General features: G+C 41.5%; 1 protein-coding gene across 1 annotated transcript; it reads right to left on the reverse strand.

The window, feature by feature from the left end:
• Positions 1–297: 297 nt before the first annotated feature.
• Positions 298–19,104, reverse strand: LOC308103622 (endoribonuclease ZC3H12A-like). Its single transcript, XM_080453702.1, has 6 exons — positions 18,832–19,104; positions 10,123–10,579; positions 7,051–7,190; positions 5,429–5,663; positions 3,488–3,594; positions 298–1,841 (listed from the first exon to the last, which is right to left on the reverse strand). The coding sequence occupies exons 2-6, from the start codon at positions 10,455–10,457 to the stop codon at positions 844–846; spliced, it is 1,815 nt and encodes a 604-aa protein (XP_080309828.1). The 5' UTR covers positions 10,458–10,579; positions 18,832–19,104; the 3' UTR covers positions 298–843.
• Between the last annotated feature and the right edge of the window lie 289 nt (positions 19,105–19,393).

Below are 19,393 nucleotides of genomic sequence, written 5' to 3' on the forward strand. Positions count from 1 at the left end.
CAGTTGTGCACAGAGCCGATAAGAGAAATTACAGCAATGGCTTTTTGATCAGAGTTGAATTGTTATCTCTACCCTACAGTAGACGGTCATGGAATTCTGTGCCAAATCATACCTAACAATACAAATCTCAGATTGGGGTCCCAGAGACTAAATACAATGGGGGTCCGTGGCCTAATGATGCATATGAAATTGGGTCTGTGATTTACATTGGACCTTTCAATAATCAGAATCTACCCCGGACTGTGGAGGTTGTAGTATGTATGCAATTCATAATCATTGAAAGATAGAAAAACAAGAGTTGGTGGTTTGATTTATTTCGTATTTATATTTTTTTATGTACAGTAAAAACATTTAAAAAGCGATAACAAATACAGGGACATTCCCATTCTCTTGTACAAAATGGCTCTCCTCACTTTGAGGCAACCTGAGAAAACAACACATGCTGCTTTGATTTAAACTTTTGAGTCAATGCTACAAAAACAATAGCATGTAGAGAGTAGTGCATTGCACTTATACAGTATAAACAACTACATACAAGTACAGTTCAGTCTGCTACATAATCAAGCCTTTTCTTCATCCTGTGAAGAACTTTAATGCTTAAAACATAAAACACCAACTGTTCACACCCACATTGTACTATAGGAAGAGTGATAGTATTCTAATAACGGTATGAATTGTAATTGCGTGCATATTCACAGTTGCTACAAGAGAAATCACCAGATAATATATTTAGTTGTAGTCTTTAGATTCTGAATTACGTAGTACTCAGTTTTCAGAATGTTCTCCACAAATGCAAGCGAGCAAGATTTGAGCCCTGGCCTTAAAACTCCAGTCTCTTCGGAATTAGTAGGCGAACTGACTCTGGCCGGCCCTGTACCTCTGAATGAGCGTGATCAGTTGCGACATGTCTACGACATGGGGGTACAAGGCCATGATGTGGTCTACCACACTCTGAGGAAAGAGGGTACCGAGTTGGCTCCTCAGGTTCTTTCTCTGTTCACTGTTAGGGGTCTGGCCCTTGGTCAACCCTGCGTCACAGGCACCGCCCTGCCCCCAGTGGTCATCCGGCAAGCTGTGACTCTGTCTCTTTGTGATGAGAGACTGGAAGTGCTGGTTATCGGGGGAAATTGCGTGGTTTTCGCTGTTGTGTGGATGCAGAGACGGGCAGGAACCCCTGGGTGGATGCTGGACAAACCTGGAGCTGTGGGTGTGCTGGTGACCGTACCTACACTGGCCACACACGGAGTGGTGGTCGCAAGTGTGGGAGTGGTGGTCACAGCCGTTCTGGAGGGCTCTCTGTGGGGTGTAGTAACCGTCTGTGGAGGGGTATCCACCCTGTCTCTGTGTGTTACTACCATAGGTTCCGGAGGGGAAGTGGTTCTCGCTGCCCACCCCACTGCTGTAACCGTAGGAGGACAGTCTCTCGGTGCTTCTGGTGGCGTCCTGGATGTGCATTCTGGACAGGTAGCTGTCCAGGGAGCCGAAGGCCTCGTCGACGTCCGGACTGGGACACCGACGGTAGCCGGGGTTCCACGGTGTGCCCGGACTACCGGTGTCTCTCGGACAGACGAACTGCTCGATGGGCGAGGCCCTGTGGGACTGGTCATCTTTACCCAGCGGGGGTGGAGTGGGATTGGTCGAGAGGTACGTGTGTGGATGAGTAACGGTGCGCTCTAGGTCATGGTAGGGAGCCGGGCTGATGCGCGCGTCCAGGTCGACACCCGCTCTGTCTGCTGCAGGCCTGCTCATCGCTCGCAGCTCATCCGCCACAGACAGCTGTGATTGGTTAGTACGCTCTGGATGGTAGAACTTGCACTTCACTCCATAAGTACACTTCTTTCCTGGAATTAGATATATACAATAAGGGGGGGGGGGGTTATTTATAGCTTTTTTAAACATAGGCCACACAGATATTACCCTGTGTCTCTTTTGAGAGACTGTCAACACGGATGCGACGTGCGTGTCTCTTGACACACGCTGCTGTCTACAGTACGGTAAACACACTTGGCTTAGCAAATCAATTAGGTCTGGTCTGCAGTCTTCTTTTTGTTCCTAGGTACACAAACAGATGCTTATTAGGGCTCTTTGTGAGCCATTTACCAGACTAAATTCCATTCCCGGGCTTGCCGTTTGGCACTCAAAGCTGTTATTGTCACAGGTGTTGATAAAAAGGCTTGTGTTTGTGAGTGGGCCACTACCGTGCTGGAGAGCTCTCTCAGGACCAGTGTGACTGACTGACAGACAGGCAGCCACATGAATCACCAACTGATCTAATCTTTGTGACAGATGGGTTGGCCTCTATGAACTGCATGTGCCCTAGCATGCACATCTGTCTAGGGCTGCTCCTATCCATTATTATACTATCCAGCTCCACTATCCAACTATCGATTACGTTTTCGATTAATTTAATTAAATTGAAGCGCGTTTTTTTTATATTAAAAATATATATTGATTGATTAACCACTTAAACCCTATTTATACCCCGGCGCTCAACGGTGTCGTGCAAATATAGTTACAATAGCTGATCTACATGCTTGTAATGTTGATCAACTATTTTAACTATTTTTGAACGTTTTTTAAAAATGTCAAACTATAATAACATACCCAAAATAGGGATTGATTACTAATCGATTATTTTATGAAAGTTAGTTTTATTAACTGTTGCACCCCTACATCTGTCCAACTATTTGTTAGTAGTGGCTACATAATGGAAGAGGACAGTGACCACCGGTGACACCTACTGGTGAGTTAATGATGGAGAACACCTTCATTCACCCTTCATTCATTCATTAGCTAAACTAAACAATAAAAGCCTGGAGATCGAGGCTACTCTCCCACTGATAAATGGAAAATAGTTTGAAACTAGATTACAATGTATTACGTATCACACTTCATGCAGTGTAAACTTACTTCAGTATAATGTAACTGTAACTCAAACCATTGGTCATATTTTGTTTCCTCGCAGAGCTTGGTAAGCAGCCAGCATCAAGGGACTTGTTTATTTGTTTTCAATATTTCATGTTGAAACCTGAATGGCGACTCTTCCTGTATGTACCTGCAAAATGCCTCCTGGCTGGCTAGTGTTGATTCTGTTGAATGAGGAGCCTACCAGTAAATTCCCTGGGCGTGTAATACAAGGAAATGTAATTTGATTAAAGTTGGATTGTGTGTGTGTGTGCGCGTGTGCCTGTGCATGTGAGAAGCAGTGGTGGAAAGTAACTAAGTACATGTACTCAAGTGCTGTACTTAAGAACAATTCTGAGGTAATTTTACTCACAACGCGCCGTGACGTGTTGTGAGCTTATAGATCTGCTATATAAAAGATTTTTTTACACATTTTGAATACTCGTGAAAGTGGACATTCTGCTTAATGAGTACATTTACTTTTGGTACTTTTAAGTATATTTTGATCCCAATACTTTTGTGGTATTGGTACTTTTACTTAAGTAATACATGCGAGTAGTACTGGTGAGAAGTGTCAACCAACCATAAGGACAGTGTTGCTGCTTGTTGTCCACAGACCAGGGTTTGTTACGCAGGAAGTCGTCAATTGTGGGACCGTTTCGACCCAGAGGATCGTCTGGGGGCATGAACCTGAACAAGACAAAGACACCAGGGTAAGAAGCCGGTGACATAACCACTTTAAACATGGCGTCCATAATTTGGGCCTTGTGACCTTGTAGATTGGCTATTTTCACTATCTGTCTTACAATGAAGTATAGGGCTTAGCCTTAAAGGGATAGTTCACCCCCAAAATGACTTTTTTTTCCTATCAATTAGTCACCCCATGGAGACTTGAATTCATGGATATTTCTTTGTTTTTGTCGCAGTCCTAAGACAATAATTTGATGACCGGCAACGGTTCCTGTAGGAGACACGAACCGCTGCCTACCTGGTCATCAAATGATTGGCTTAGGAATGCGACAAAAACTAAAAATATCCATGGGGTGACTTTTTTAGGTGAACTATCCCTTTAAGTGTTTAAGGTAGAAGATGTGCATATATGACTGATGATGAAGAAAAAACAGATGTTTAAAATGCTCTCTAGTTTATATTGAGCACAGTAGGCTGCATGAGGGTGTAGTTCATAATTATATCCCAAGGCCAGTTTTCTGCCCTCCCCCCACCACCTATAGTTTCCCTTCTTCTGTCTTAGTTCCTTTTAATGTCTAACTCTTTGACAAGTAAAAAATTAAGGACACATTTATGTTATAACAGCTCAGTCTACTTAACCATTTCTTTGCTAAAGACAATACTCAGGTGAATGTATTTGTTATTTAAGTTATTATCATTATTACAATGGTGAACAACAGGAGGATCGGAAATGGTTTGGATGATGCCTATACAAAGTCTTGTGAGCCAGAAAGCCCTGCCCTCCACATGTCATGGTACGTACATAACTAAGTACAGTATATGGTAAATATACCTACAGTATAGTTTAGTACTTCTGAGGCACTTGGACACACTAGCATGATGGAGCACCCATTACAAAGAACTTTCTTCAAACAAATACTAGAAACTGTCACGACTGTGCTGCTTCTACCTGTCCAGCAGATGTCACTCTACGTGTGTGTGTGTGTGTGTGTGTGTGTGTGTGTGTGTGTGTGTGTGTGTGCGCGCTCATTCTGTGTCCTGTTCTTGTATTCAACTTGTTTTATCCCTTCATAAATCAATACAGTAAAGCCTAAATAATGCAAATTAACAGTGGTTACTCCGATTTATCCATCTACGTCAGTGGTTCTCAAAGTGGGGGTCCTGCCCTGGGACCCCCAGGGCTCCTTGAGGGGGTTCCAGGGGGTCCCCAGCTAAATGATTGATCAAAATCTGCTATTTTTGAAAGATTTTGAACAATTGATTGTGGACAAAACGTGAAGGTTTGCAGCCAAATACAGCTTGTGCATTAGGCAAGGGTTCTCAACCTGTGGGTCAGGACCCCCAGGGGGGTCCCCACATGATTTTGGGGTTGTCCCCAGATGACGGTGAAGTGATAATTTAAGGACTTAAAGACCCTTTGTAATACCTTTTAAAAGAAAAGAAAAAAGACCTTTACTGCATCAGAAGTAATCAACAAACAAACTATACAATAAAAACTGGTCAAACATTGGCCAAATTGTCAATTAATATAAGAACGAGGTAGAAATTGTGAAAATATTTTCACAATCAGTGGAACTGAGTCAAACGAATGTAATGCTTTAACTCCTACATTCCAAGTGCTTGTCAGGCCCCAGATTAGTCAGGCCCTGACAAGTTCCCCAGTTCAAATATAATTATTTTGGGGGGTCCCCAGTTAAGAAATATGATGATTTTGGGGGCTCCCCAGTTCAAATATGATTTTTTTTTTGGGGGGGTGGGGGGTCGCGGCCTGAAACGGTTGAGAACCACTGCATTAGGCTACATAATAAGATGTGCATCCGGCGGTGGGTCTTACTTGTCATTGGCGAAGGTGTACATGAGCAGCCTCTCCTCTATGAACTTCTTCCACTGGGGGCTCTCTGTCTGCAGGTCGCGGTAGTTGTCGTTGGACACGATGATGCCGTCCAGGTCAAGGGCCAGCTTAACGATGTAGCGGTCGTCGTAACACACCACCCTCCTCCCGTTGACGCAGCGCGACGGCGTGTACACCAGGATCTTCCTTCTCTCCAGCTCATGGAGAACGTGTTGGTCTGCACACAGCACATTGCACAGTTAGAAGTTTGTCCCATTAAGACCTGGACCTGAGGCCGATTCTACAACTGCCTTCTAAATCAGTAGTTCTCAGTACTTGTTCGTAGTTCTAAATTATAATAAAAAAAAATCAAACACTTTCAAGATTTTTCAAAAATGTTCAAAAATAGCAGATGTACAAGCTTGCAGCGTGGCACGAAGTGACGCGCTGTGAGCTTGACTTGTAGATCTTCTATTTTTTAATAGCCAACGAATAGCCCCAAAAAATCTAAAATGACAGATATTTTCCCGTTTCCCTTTATTTGCTTTCTTGCACAAAAATAAGCTAAAAGTAGAATACACAGTGCCGTTCAATATTGTTCATGGTGCAATGAAGTTATTCATTCACAATAGACAATTCTTCAAATGCTAAACCATAGAACTACTGTCATACAGTATGCCAAGGTCATTACCAAATTGAGAAAATAGGCAATTTAAGTTGTGAGCTTGTAGAGCTGATATTGCTTGAAAATACTTAAAATGTTTTCACCTATAATGACATGCCCAGAATAGCCTATGGGGATGCCAGGGTGAAAGTGGTTTAAACAGCTTTGTTTACCATGTGAACAATGAACCGTGTTTTAGTATGGTTCCACTTCCCTGTTCCATGATCACTATGAAAGGGAGGTGGATTAAGGTGTCAAACAATTGAGACATGGTTTAAGATAACATTTATTACACCATGGAGATGACACTGTACCGTAACCATTGTTTGACCATGTAATATGAGAACAGCATAGTACTGATAGATACAGGAATATACTGTTTCTCAACGTGGTGTCCAAAAGAACCCTTTTGGGCCTGTGACTCTGGGAGTTTAACAAGCACTGAGGATTTTACATTGTAGATTGGAGTCCAAGAGAATAAGAGATCTAACAAAATGGTATCAAATGGGGGATTGTGGCCTAATGTGTATCAAATTGGGTGTCCTTAAAAATAAAAAAGGTTGAGCATCACTGCAGTAGAAGTAAAACAAAACATCAGTGGCTGATGCACTGGCACCGAATAGGCACAGTTTGGAAGATTCCAGTAGCCATGTTTTGATATGTGGCAGCAAAGATGCCATGGTTTATTGATTACTTATTATTTTAGATATTTTTGGGGCCTTTTCTGCCTTTTCTGCCTTTGTTTTTTGTACAGTGGAGAGACTAACAGGAAACGGGGAGAGAGTCGAGGAGTGACACGCAGCAAACGTCCGCTGGGCCTGGGACTCACTGTCAGTCTGCATCAGAGCCTACATGTGGTTTGTGCCTTAACCACTCTGCCATCGGCACCCCTTGATTCCTAATTTTTTTACTGGGCAGGCATCCGCCCTGACACGGGCAGTGCAACAGGTGGTCTTCTCACCTGTGATCGGGGCTTCGGGTCGAGGCTGCTCCTTCCTCCACAGGGGTACGAAAACGGTGACGTCACGGACCCCTTTATCCCAGAACCACTTGACCGCCAGCTGCAGGCCCTTGCAGGAAAACACTTTCTTGTCGCCATGGCTGCAAAACATGGAACGATTCATTCAGGTTCCTTTTTTCAGTTTCTTTCTGCAACTCTCACACCTCTTCTCCCTTTGCCAGGAAACAGGCCGTGGTGTCAGTGTTGCCATGTCCCCTTATTATAAGCGACTTTGGGCTTGTTTCTTCTATGAAGTCGCTTGTAAATATTGGTGGTTGCAGGGTTTTTTGGGCTTGTTTCCAAAGTGTAGTTGTAAAAATCCACATTCTTAATTTTTTTGTTGAAAACGTGATTTTTGCAAAGCAGTGGTGGACAAAGTACTGTATTGTATATACTCAAGTAAATACTGAAGTATTCTTTTTAGTATCAATACATTGTATATTGAAATTTAGAACATTTCTACGCCGCGTTCACGTTGTGAGCTTGTAGCTTCTGCTATTTTCACTCTATTTGAAATAGGGCTTAAGTGATTAATTCATAATACTAGTCCATGCCCGCCATTTCCACCCACCATCCATCCGGGCTATGGGACTGTCATGACTACAGATCCCATTGCCTGTGAGGACCGTTCCCAAAAACGCTAATAAACCGCTTTAAAAAAAGTGAGACATTGGCTTCGCCACTGTCTTCATATGACAATGATCAATGCCTGTGTGCAAGTTGAGATCAATTGGTCAACCCACTGAGGAGAAAAATGAAAAAAGAGATTTCTCAAATTTCTAGTAGGTTTTTTTTGTAAGTTTGGGTCCCAAGAGTCCCTTCCTAGAAATGTAGTGGAGTCAAAAGGACAATAATTAATTTTGTAATGTAGCGAAAGTCATGAGCTTGCAAAATAACCAAATACTCCACAAATGCACTTAAGTACTGTACTCAGTAAATACTGCTGCAACGTGACTGCTTAACGAGCGCCGTAATCACTTCAAGGCAACACTGAGTGATGCCTATAGCTGAGTTCATATGACATGTACTGGAAAAACAGGATATCAAAGGTAAATACATGTTTGGGTCCATTTCACACCCTCACATGAACATCAGGAGTTTACTGAGTTGTTTACCTCTAGTCTAAGAGTTCACACAGATGGACATTAAATGTACTGTATGTCATGATTATTCTATCATTAAAATTTTCGATCGAATATTCGAGAAGAGCATTTATTTTTGCGTGTGTGCAAAAATCGAGAAAATAGCCGATCTACAAGCTCACAACGTATCACATCGCGTTGTGAGCTTGCAGATCAGCTATTTTCACTATTTTAAAATGTTTTGGACATACAGTACTTGGTTTCCACCCGACAGCAACGATAGGATATATGTCCTATCTCAGAGGAAATGGATTGGCCTATCAGAGACAGTAAACAGACTACGGGGGATTCCCCCTCATGCTGCCACCAGGAAGTGGTTGCACGACTGCTTTGCATACAACGGGTACAGAAGATAAGACCTACAGTAGCTGAAGGAACAAAATAGCTGGGGCTCTCAAGTATAGCAGGTGCACAGGCAGAAAAGGTTATGCACTCTCCACATGGAATGTGATTTAAAAAAGACACAAACTTTGCATGCATACTTGCCTCCATGCTAAAAGACACCCCATGCATACTGTAGCCTATGTATTATGTGAGGAAGTAAATGATGTGTCTTGTGGGGAAGTAATGACTGGATGAGCCGATACTGAGAAACTGCAGGGTTGGATGTGAGGTTTTGCAGCTGTGCACATCACGTTTTGCAGTTTATACGTTTTCCCGCTCATTTTTTTTTAGGTTTCCTGGTTGTGTTTGCACCCAGTCTGGTGTGGAATCGTGTCATCAAACAGTTTTAAATTGTTGATGAGTGAATTGCTTTAATCGAGAGTTTTCTTGCTGCCTTTCCCCTTGACGGGGCTCATTTCCAGTGACTGAGATTTCATTTCGCGGAAAATGTGGTTGTCTGAGGAATGGCAACAGTAAAAACACCGTTGTCCTCTCCCTCTAGAGTTCTTTCTCTTTCTCTTTCACTCTCAATCTATTTACAGGAGATAAGGGAATATAATACTGGGTGTATCTGGCACAACTTACTTTTGTTCTCTGTATCAACTGCCAGTTCTTATTTATAGATACACATTTCCTCATATTTTCAAAGGTTTTCTTTTCAAATCTTAAGCCACAGCTTCATGCACGTAGGATTTTAGATCAGTCTTGGCTAAGGTGGCACCGTGGCACCCACAATGGTACTGCAGGAATTTATAGCTATCCTCATTGGGAGCCATTCTAACAGCTCTAAAAGTGCCTTAAATAACACCCTCGTGCACCTCAAAATACCTGTCACGAGTCATGGGAGTCTTCACTTCTCCATATTTAAAATGAAATATAGGCTCAAATCAGGGTTTCACTTCCCATTTCATTTAAGAGGAAGTATAAGGTGATGTAGTTTGCAAACACCAGGTCTGAATTACAATGGAGGCGCTGGTAGGCAGTTATAATCACTAAGACGAGACAAACTGAAATTCATTCAAAACAGTGTACAGTACCATAACGTTTTTTGCCTTTGCCAAGAATGTACACATTTTGTGCATGAGGAGATACAACCTTATAATTTATCAGTCAATTCTACATTGGTTACCTATGTGACATCCCTGTCCTGTAGAACATCATATCTCTGAAAAGTAAACATTTAAACAACTGATAGAACTTAGGAAGAACCAGATAGGATATTGCCTTTTCTTAATTAGCACCACTACCATGTATTTTGAATATATGGCTTATAATGTATAGTAAGATACTGTATGTTCTTGTGAGATACAACAGTATGACGTTTGGCATATGGAACCTCTTCTACATACAGAGAGTAAACGATGTCAGCAGTCAGTTACCATCAATCAAAAACAAAACAAACACATAAACAATGGCCAAAGTTAAGAGAGAAGGATGCCATTGGATTACATCATGAATTATACTAATACTTAAGATGATATTGGCGGTACTAGCAAAGGTCACTCACCTCATGGCCACATTGCTCCCATCAATGACCACTGGCTTGAAGCCAGCACTAGAGTCTCTGTCTGCAGCTGGATCAGGCTTGGATGGGGAGTGTTTAGGACTGGAGTTTGTGCTGGTCAGGGGGAGACTGCAGCCTCGCGGGACCAGCTTGGGGCTGGGATGGGAGCCGATGGACGATGCACTTTTGTTGCTAGACCTGTGGCCAGTCTTTATCAGCTCCTCCAGGATGTCGTTGGTCTGCGCGTCATGGTTGAGGCTCTCCAGCACACGCAGGATGTCGGCGTGGGAATAGCCCAGCTTTGTGAATCGCTCCACCTTGCTGTGCTGGTGGTCCATGTTGTGTCGGACAGAGTCTCTTGGGTGCGTAGGTGATTCCTCTTCACTCTCCTCTCAAGATTTGTTGTTCAGGGAATCCCTCTCTCCGCCTTATTTTATCACCGTCGCCACGGCAACCGCTTCTGTTTTGGAACAGTTGACATGTGTCAAAAGAGGGCGTAGATAATACACACACACACACTCACACACAGCATCCTCTTGCTATTGTAAACACAGGAAGCAAGTGGTGGTGTCACTAGGGGTTTCGTACGACTGGGCTGTGGTACGAAAACCACACGCAGCAGTGCCGTCACAAGTCACAACGTCATGCCTGCAAACGCATGCACAGACACATGCCGACGTCATATTGCACAAGAAAGCCCCCTTCACATGCATAGAGGAAGTACGGGGTCGACGTAAAGCCCTGGTCTAATTTTAACTAAAATGTCACTGGGGTCAGTTGCCATAACAAGCATGAATGGAATCAATGCATATGTTTTCCTCTCTTGAACCAAGTGTTGTGTTTTGCAACAGTGTCACCCTGTTCCACAAATCTTATTGTATCTGGAAATCCCCTAGCATTTGCAGCCAAAGAGAGATAATGTTCTAAGAAATATGTCTGGATGACCCAGCCCAGACTTTTACCCCCATGAACATTGACATGGGCCTATGATAACCTGCTATTGCATGCCTGAAACAGTAACCGGTGCGTTATCACGCTTTTGAGTCCGCAAACACGACAGCACTAAATGGAACGGAACGAAGATGAAACCTCTTCTTCATTTGAATGCACAAACCTGAAACCAAAACAACCGTTTCCTTGTTTCGACCGTTGCTTGATACTTACTTGATTATTTGTTCAGTCATACCGTTCACGCAGACAATCCCGGTCACGCAGTATAGATAGATATGCTAGGATTGCCTTTGATATGTTGACTACACTCTTAATGTATGAGGAAGAAAGTAGCATGCATGAGAAACACGTTCTCAAAGGGCAAAACTATTAGACAACGTTGAGAAACACAGTCAGGTCTGATTAGTTCTCATGGGAAACAGTATGGTATATCCAGGACTAAAAGTAGCATCTCAAACATGAGAACATGTATTTCTATGATTGTCCATTTAATTGGTAAAACACTTGAAGGTTTGTGTTTAGGACTGAGTTTGACCTTTGGTCAAATAATGTAAGCCAGAGAGAGATTTCACCCAACTTAGTGTGGGCTCAGCTGTAATGCAATCAGTTCAGAGTTCCTGGCCATTGTAGGAGGTGAGAGGCACAACAGTCGTTTTGATAAACCTTTTGTTTCATGGTTCAGAGGCATTGACACCCTCTGTCTTGTTTTGATTATCAGAAGAAGTCTTTTGTATTCATTTAAACTAATCAGAGTAATCATTGTTCCTTCCTGGGCTAATCAGCTACAGACAGGATATGTGTAGTGAATGGTTGGAAGCCAGGTCAAGATGACAGTAAAATATATACACTTTTATTATTCTTCAGTCTTAGGTCTGCAGTGTGTAGTTAAAATGATTAAAGTCTTGACAACTATGACTTGTGTTGTTAACAAAGAGAAATGTAATTTAAGGAAAATATTCAGTCTTGAAGTAACTGTTGTCTTTGTTAATTCATTGTATTTCTAACTGCTGTTTGCAATTATGAATGTATAATGTGTGTGGACTTAATTTGAAGCTAATAAGATGTTAAACAAAGATTTCATAATATGAGCTTGTGTAAAAGTATAGTTTTATAGATAAGGGTTAAAGTAAATTGTCACATGTTTAAAACTAGGCGGATGCTAATTCCTTGTGATGACTGAGAGAGGCGGGCCAAGAAGCCTTTTGTTTCTAAAAGCTTGTTTGTGAGTGGTCAAGACGGAGGACAGAGAGGAGGTCCTATTTCAAATGTCTGTCTGTATAAAGTATGATGTTTGGTGATTTGAGTGACACTCTGTGATTGGCAATGCAGATGTCAACGTCTATGGAAATAAATACATTTCTGTGGACAAACCCTCTTTCAAACTGGATGCTTCTTATTCTTGCACTTAGGGAATAGTTAGAGAATAGTGATTTTCCTGTCTGATCATGGCCAATATACGACATAATTGGCAACCACGCTGGGCCCTGTATCTTCCGGAGAGCGGACTCATTTTTAAACTGGAGTCTATTTCTCCAGTCGATCGGTGGACAAAGAATCTGTATTTTGGTCCTTTTTGGATCCGACGGGACACTTCACTATTTTCCTGTGCAACGGGTTTCCGGTTTTGAAAGGTTTGGTCGCTTAGATATGTGTGATGCATTAAGCATATGTCTACGCGACAAACATTGATTACGCGGCTTATACTTCCTGGCCTTGATGTAGTAAATGTATTGATTATTTAGTTTTTTAAATCCTGTAGGCCTCTATGGAAAGGATGTAATACATTTGCTGATTATGTAATCTCTTAAATCCTGTAGGCCCTTAGGGTAAGGATGGAAGGCGGGGCTCATTATGGCCTTTACATTTCCTGCCTTTAGTCTCGACTTTTAAAGTGTTACTATTTTTATGGAATTAAAGCAAGGACTCCGGTTATGGGTACTCGGCTCTGATCAGGCGTTTATACACCGGCTCGTTGGTTAAACACGATGGTTTTTCTGGGGCGTTTAAAATGTCCTTTTAATGATGATGATGATGATGATGATGATGATGATGATGATGATGACGATGACGTTGACAATGACGATGACGATGGGGTTGGATGTTGGGGATGGATGTTGAATGGACTTGTATGGGTGATGATGGATGTGGTTGGATGGTGACTGATGATGTTTTGAGTTGTTTTGATCTCCTTTTTTTTTTTTTTTTTTTGTGGTGGCTTTTCGGCCTTCTTGGTGAACGCGACTCTTTGGTGTCATGGCTTTTCGGCTGTGTACTGCTTATCTTGGATTATCACTTTCGTGGTAATGCTATTTCATTTCAAAATGGCAGTGGTGATGCTAGCTTGATTTTGATTCTGTGTTTGGTGTTCTTCACGTTGTGAAGCTGGTCTTGTCTTTGTTTGTTTACTGGCGGTGGTGACGCGGTACTGTTGTTTTGTGTCTTTGTTGTGTGGTTGGTGATGTAAGTTATGGGTGTATGTGAGAGTGTATGTTCGGAGGAGGTGATGTTTGTCTCATTGTATGTTGGTCTTGTCCTGAGTGTGTCTTTGTGTTGTAGAGATGTCTAGTGTTGTTATTTATAGAACACAAAATCAGCTTTAACTGATCTAATTATGTTTTCGGTTGTAAAAGCAGGACTTGTGCTTGTAACAATTGCCTGCCATCCAAAGGTGTATTTGCAGAAATGTGATTATTTTGATGTTTTAGGAGATGTGAGTGTGTGTGTGTGTGTTGTTTGTTGACACGCGCGATTTTTTTCCCTGGGGGGGGGCGCGGTCTGTGGTTGTTGTGATCTGTGTCTTGGGAAGGTTAGGTGGTTTTATTTTCTTTTGTTTTGTTTTTTTACGCCTGGATGTTGAGAGTTTTTTGGTGCCGATGTGTGCTTGAGATAGCTTGGACCCAGTGCTGTTTTTTGGGGTTGGAGGGTTTCATTTTTGTTTTCAACACATTTTTTGTTGAATGTGTTGAAAGAGGGGAGAGATGTGAAATAATTGTGTAGATAGTCAATTGTTGAACAGAAACATAACTATTCAAAATAATAGTCTAAATAATAGTGAAAGTAATATTTTTGAACTGTTTTTTAAAAATATTTAAAAAAGGACAGTAAAAAGTGAATTTAGGAAGTAAAAAGTGAATTTAGGAATATAATTGGAATGTTATAAGCAAGGGTTAAATTTCATCGACTACAGACCTTGTTGATATCCGTGTGAAAAATATTTAATTGAATACTACTAAAGTTTTATTAGATAGAATCGAGTTCGGTCTGTTTTGTGCTTTATTTATGGCGGTTTAATGATTTTGCTGGTCTAATGTATTGTTGTGAACGTGCTGTCCCTGTTGTGTAAGATTGAGGCTTTTTTCCTGAGAGATATGACCTGGGAGTGCACGCCCATGGGAGATTTTCGTTACTTTGGCCAAGAAACGGAATCGTTCGTATTTTCTCTGGGGAGACGCTGAGATTGATCACGGCGGGGATAGCATGGCACGGCCATATTTTGGATCTGTTAAAAGGTGCCTAGAAATTGAGGAACGGATGTATTAGCTACACATACGTTCTTTGATTAATAGACAAATGATTTAGTTGAACTGAGCCATGAGTGATGCACAGATGGAGCTGATTTTAAAATGAAGGATTTGGATATAATTAGAGGTTAAAAAGGAGGATTAAGCCATGTGCATTGGGGAGTTAAGAGAAGGTATCAAACTTTTTCTTTGCAGGTTTTCTTGAAAAGATACAGACTTTTCTTTGTTGTGCTTGGATGTTAGATAAAACTTTGCCTTAAATTGAGTGACAACTTGTTAACAGTTCCCGGTCTGGGTCATTATCTTTTTATATATCACAAATTGAGTAAAATGCAGAGTTTCAATGGTGAGCTAAAAACCTAATTCAATGGCTCACCACTGGGGCTAAAAATAAGCTGAAACTTTTTGTCCAAGGAATAGATAATATTTATAATACTTAAGCATGCAATAGGAGATCTGTGCTCATTTGTGACTTGAAATTACCACATATTTTGTTTGTTTGTCTTATCTAATCAGGAGCAGAGGGAACATTTGGTCCCATTATGGAGATTTAAGGTGAGTGCTGGGTGTTGGTTACAATGGTGGATAAGAGTAGTTTTTGGGAACAGACCTAAAGCGGCTGACATGTTTAGAATGTCAGTGGGTGGTTATTTTTTAGATATACTCTCAGTTGAGTTTGATAGCGATGGATCTTGGGGGAGAGGATTGGTTTAGCAGTTCCCATGCCCGAGTGTCGAATGTAGGATAAGATAGTAAGTTAGTTAATAGAATGACAGACAGTTAGGGGGGTCTGTTCCATTTGTTTAAACTGCTCTGACACCCTTGTGATGGACACCACCAGCACTGACCATTGTAATCTGTACTTAAGTAAAATAGATTTATTAAGGAGTGTAAACATTTTGAAAATATTGAGAGTAAAAGTTCTGTTATTATAAAATTTAGGATCCAGAGGGGAACGCTTATACAGAGATTACTATAGTAGGCCTACACATTTTGAAGTATTGTTAGGAAAATAGAGTTAAAAAAGTTGCTAAAACTGTGAAAAATTTTACTATTAGGAAAATGCTAAAACGTTCTGGTCCATGAGTAATAAATGAGAATCATTGTTTGTAAAATATAACAAGGAGGAAAAAGATTAGAATAAAGCAATAAAGTAGATTATAATATGAGATTGAGTCAATGTTATGTAGGAATAAAATTACTAGATCATGGTTACAATGTACTGATTATAACACCTTGTTAGGCAAGAGGCTGAATTTTACACCGTCATATGTTTAGATTCTGTAGGAAAGTTTTTTCCAAGTGTTTTTATGAACTAAGAACAGATTGAGATGGAGGGAGTTGGAGACACTGATGGATGCTGTGGGACCGAATGGAGCACGCCACAGATATCAAGCTGCTCTACCAAAAAGGTTCACAGACGAGGCCCATCAACACTCCACTGTTTCTGCTGTCAACGAAGGACATTGGGATGCCATGGAGCTCTACAAATGTCCACAACGAGGTCTGGTTTGACAGCTCAGCAGGAGGTCTACGACAGGAGAGGCATGGTGGGACAGCCTGGTGATCCAGGAGCAGTGCAAGCCTCCAATCTACAAATCGTCCACGGCAGGAAATCGGGTCTGGATCTTTGCCTTGCGTTGGGTGGACGGATCACGTTACCACAGTGCAGGTGCATTATGGACATCGGCACGACTTGACGACAACTATTCGAGAATCTACGGGGAGAGGACCTCGTGACCAGATCTAGGCTGGCTGTACGACTCATCTGGCTACACAACTTATCTTCTGCGATCGCTAGAAGGGCGCGCTGCGGTGCTGACGGCAGAGCGGGGAACCTGTGGATGGACGGGGTTCTTCGTGGCGGGTATGTTGTGAGGAGAGGACAGCGGGTGCCAGCAGAGTGGAGAACTTGCAATGGTGGGGTTCTTCGTGGGGAGTGTGTTATCACGTCTCCTGCGGTCGCTAGTAGAGCGCTCTGTTGTAAAAATGCAGCTATCTGTTGGACGAATCTGGAACTGCACTGGGCAGCACGGCTGAAAGGCTGTGGCATACCCAAGGGCAGTGATTTCAAGATTACAGGAAGTGGCCTGTTAAAAGTCTTTTTCGTGGCTTCAGTTTTTGGACAATAAGGAACAGCTTTTGTTTTAATGATTGATCATTCTTCAGGTGCAAACATGGACATTCAAAGAAGGAGACCTACCAGAAACATTGCGTTGTTAGTATAAGCGAAAAAAGAAAGAACAGAGATTCAGACATTCTGTGCGCGTGAACACTAAGAACATTTCATGTTAAAGTATGTTATATGATGTGTTTTGATTGATAACCCTATGAAGATTGCTTTTCATTTCCATTTGTATACAGAGAAATAAGCGTTGATTTGTTACTAGTTCCATAACCCACAAGAGGGGTCTATTATGCTAACCAATACATAGGAGAATCTGTTGTCTAAAATAGATTTTGGAGATCACCTTCAAGTAAAGATTGAGATAAGTCTCTGGATATCCCTTTTTATGGAGGATTATTGATATTCCTCCAAGAGGGGAAGTTATATGGTATATCCAGGACTAAAAGTAGCATCTCAAACATGAGAACATGTATTTCTATGATTGTCCATTTAATTGGTAAAACACTTGAAGGTTTGTGTTTAGGACTGAGTTTGACCTTTGGTCAAATAATGTAAGCCAGAGAGAGATTTCACCCAACTTAGTGTGGGCTCAGCTGTAATGCAATCAGTTCAGAGTTCCTGGCCATTGTAGGAGGTGAGAGGCACAACAGTCGTTTTGATAAACCTTTTGTTTCATGGTTCAGAGGCATTGACACCCTCTGTCTTGTTTTGATTATCAGAAGAAGTCTTTTGTATTCATTTAAACTAATCAGAGTAATCATTGTTCCTTCCTGGGCTAATCAGCTACAGACAGGATATGTGTAGTGAATGGTTGGAAGCCAGGTCAAGATGACAGTAAAATATATACACTTTTATTATTCTTCAGTCTTAGGTCTGCAGTGTGTAGTTAAAATGATTAAAGTCTTGACAACTATGACTTGTGTTGTTAACAAAGAGAAATGTAATTTAAGGAAAATATTCAGTCTTGAAGTAACTGTTGTCTTTGTTAATTCATTGTATTTCTAACTGCTGTTTGCAATTATGAATGTATAATGTGTGTGGACTTAATTTGAAGCTAATAAGATGTTAAACAAAGATTTCATAATATGAGCTTGTGTAAAAGTATAGTTTTATAGATAAGGGTTAAAGTAAATTGTCACATGTTTAAAACTAGGCGGATGCTAATTCCTTGTGATGACTGAGAGAGGCGGGCCAAGAAGCCTTTTGTTTCTAAAAGCTTGTTTGTGAGTGGTCAAGACGGAGGACAGAGAGGAGGTCCTATTTCAAATGTCTGTCTGTATAAAGTATGATGTTTGGTGATTTGAGTTACACTCTGTGATTGGCAATGCAGATGTCAACGTCTATGGAAATAAATACATTTCTGTGGACAAACCCTCTTTCAAACTGGATCCTTGTTCTTCTTGCACTCAGGGAATAGTTATGGAATAGTGATTTTCCTGTCTGATCATGGCCAATATACGACAACAGCAATAACTTAACTGAATGTCACGCCTTCAAAGGAACTAGTAGTGCATACAATTAAAGTGGATTTAGTTTTGGCAAAGGCGTTCTCCTCCCTACACAAGACTCAGCCTCGCACAGGCTTGCTAAAACCTGCAGCAAACCACATCCTTCATGGTTGTGTTTCTTAAAGCTGAGTTCATGTGCAGCGCTTCCACCCAAGACCCAAATATCATGAACACAAAGAGAAAGATTATCTCTGGTCGCTTGTTGTAAACTATAAGTCACATTCCATGGACACTGTTCTCTCAGTAATCTGTATGCACATCAGATCACAACATGACATGTCTAGATAAACGGTTCATTTCATTTCGGTTCAAGTCATTCATTTCTCGAAGGCATTAGTTTCTGGTCACCCAGGTCTAAATTAGTTCTGATTGAGACATCTAGAATGCAAACTGTAGATACTATTAAGGTTCCCAGGACTGACATTGTCAACTACTACTGTGGATAACACATGACTAAACCCTTATCAAGACAAACTACATGCAAATACTGTCTGAGTATAGAATCGCACAACGAAAAACAATAGCCTTTGTTTCTGCACAGACAGAACCCAGTGCTGAATATCAGATGACTGCTGGTACAGTTTTCGGTTCTCCTTGTACTTACTTTGAACGAGCAGTAACTTGGGAGCGTTAGTCTTGGTAAATGCCTCTTGCTGTGTGCGGTACCCTCGGTCTGTCACTCCGACCGGCAGATGGGAGTGTATGAAGTCTCTGCTGTTTCTCAGTCAGCCTCCCTTGGCAGACAAAACCAGCCTGTGTGCAGCCAGCGTCTCTTATTATTACTCATAAGAGGAAGTGAGTGCTTGCTTTTGAGAAAGGTTTGCTCAGGCAAGGAAGAGAGAAAGCTATGCGAACTGTAATTTACTTCCTCCTTAGGAACTGCAGCAGCTGCATACACCTAAGTTTATATGGGAGCCCAGAGGGGTTTTGTGCTGTTGCCCTACTCCCCTTGCTCTTCCTGGTGTGAAATTACAGTGTTGCACCTTACAGTTATAGATTTGGTTTGGTTTAGTTCAGTTATTTGCACACTGATAACACACAGAGCCATAGTGATAGTTACTATGGGATAAAAAAAGATAACCTTGACAAGTTTGTATTTTATGCAAGTGAGATTATAAACCTCATTAAGGCCTTAAATAATAGCTCACGACAAGAAGCTAACATAT

Source organism: Gymnoscopelus braueri, assembly GCF_963280865.1.
Source record: "Gymnoscopelus braueri genome assembly, chromosome: 16".
Lineage (NCBI taxonomy): Eukaryota > Metazoa > Chordata > Actinopteri > Myctophiformes > Myctophidae > Gymnoscopelus > Gymnoscopelus braueri.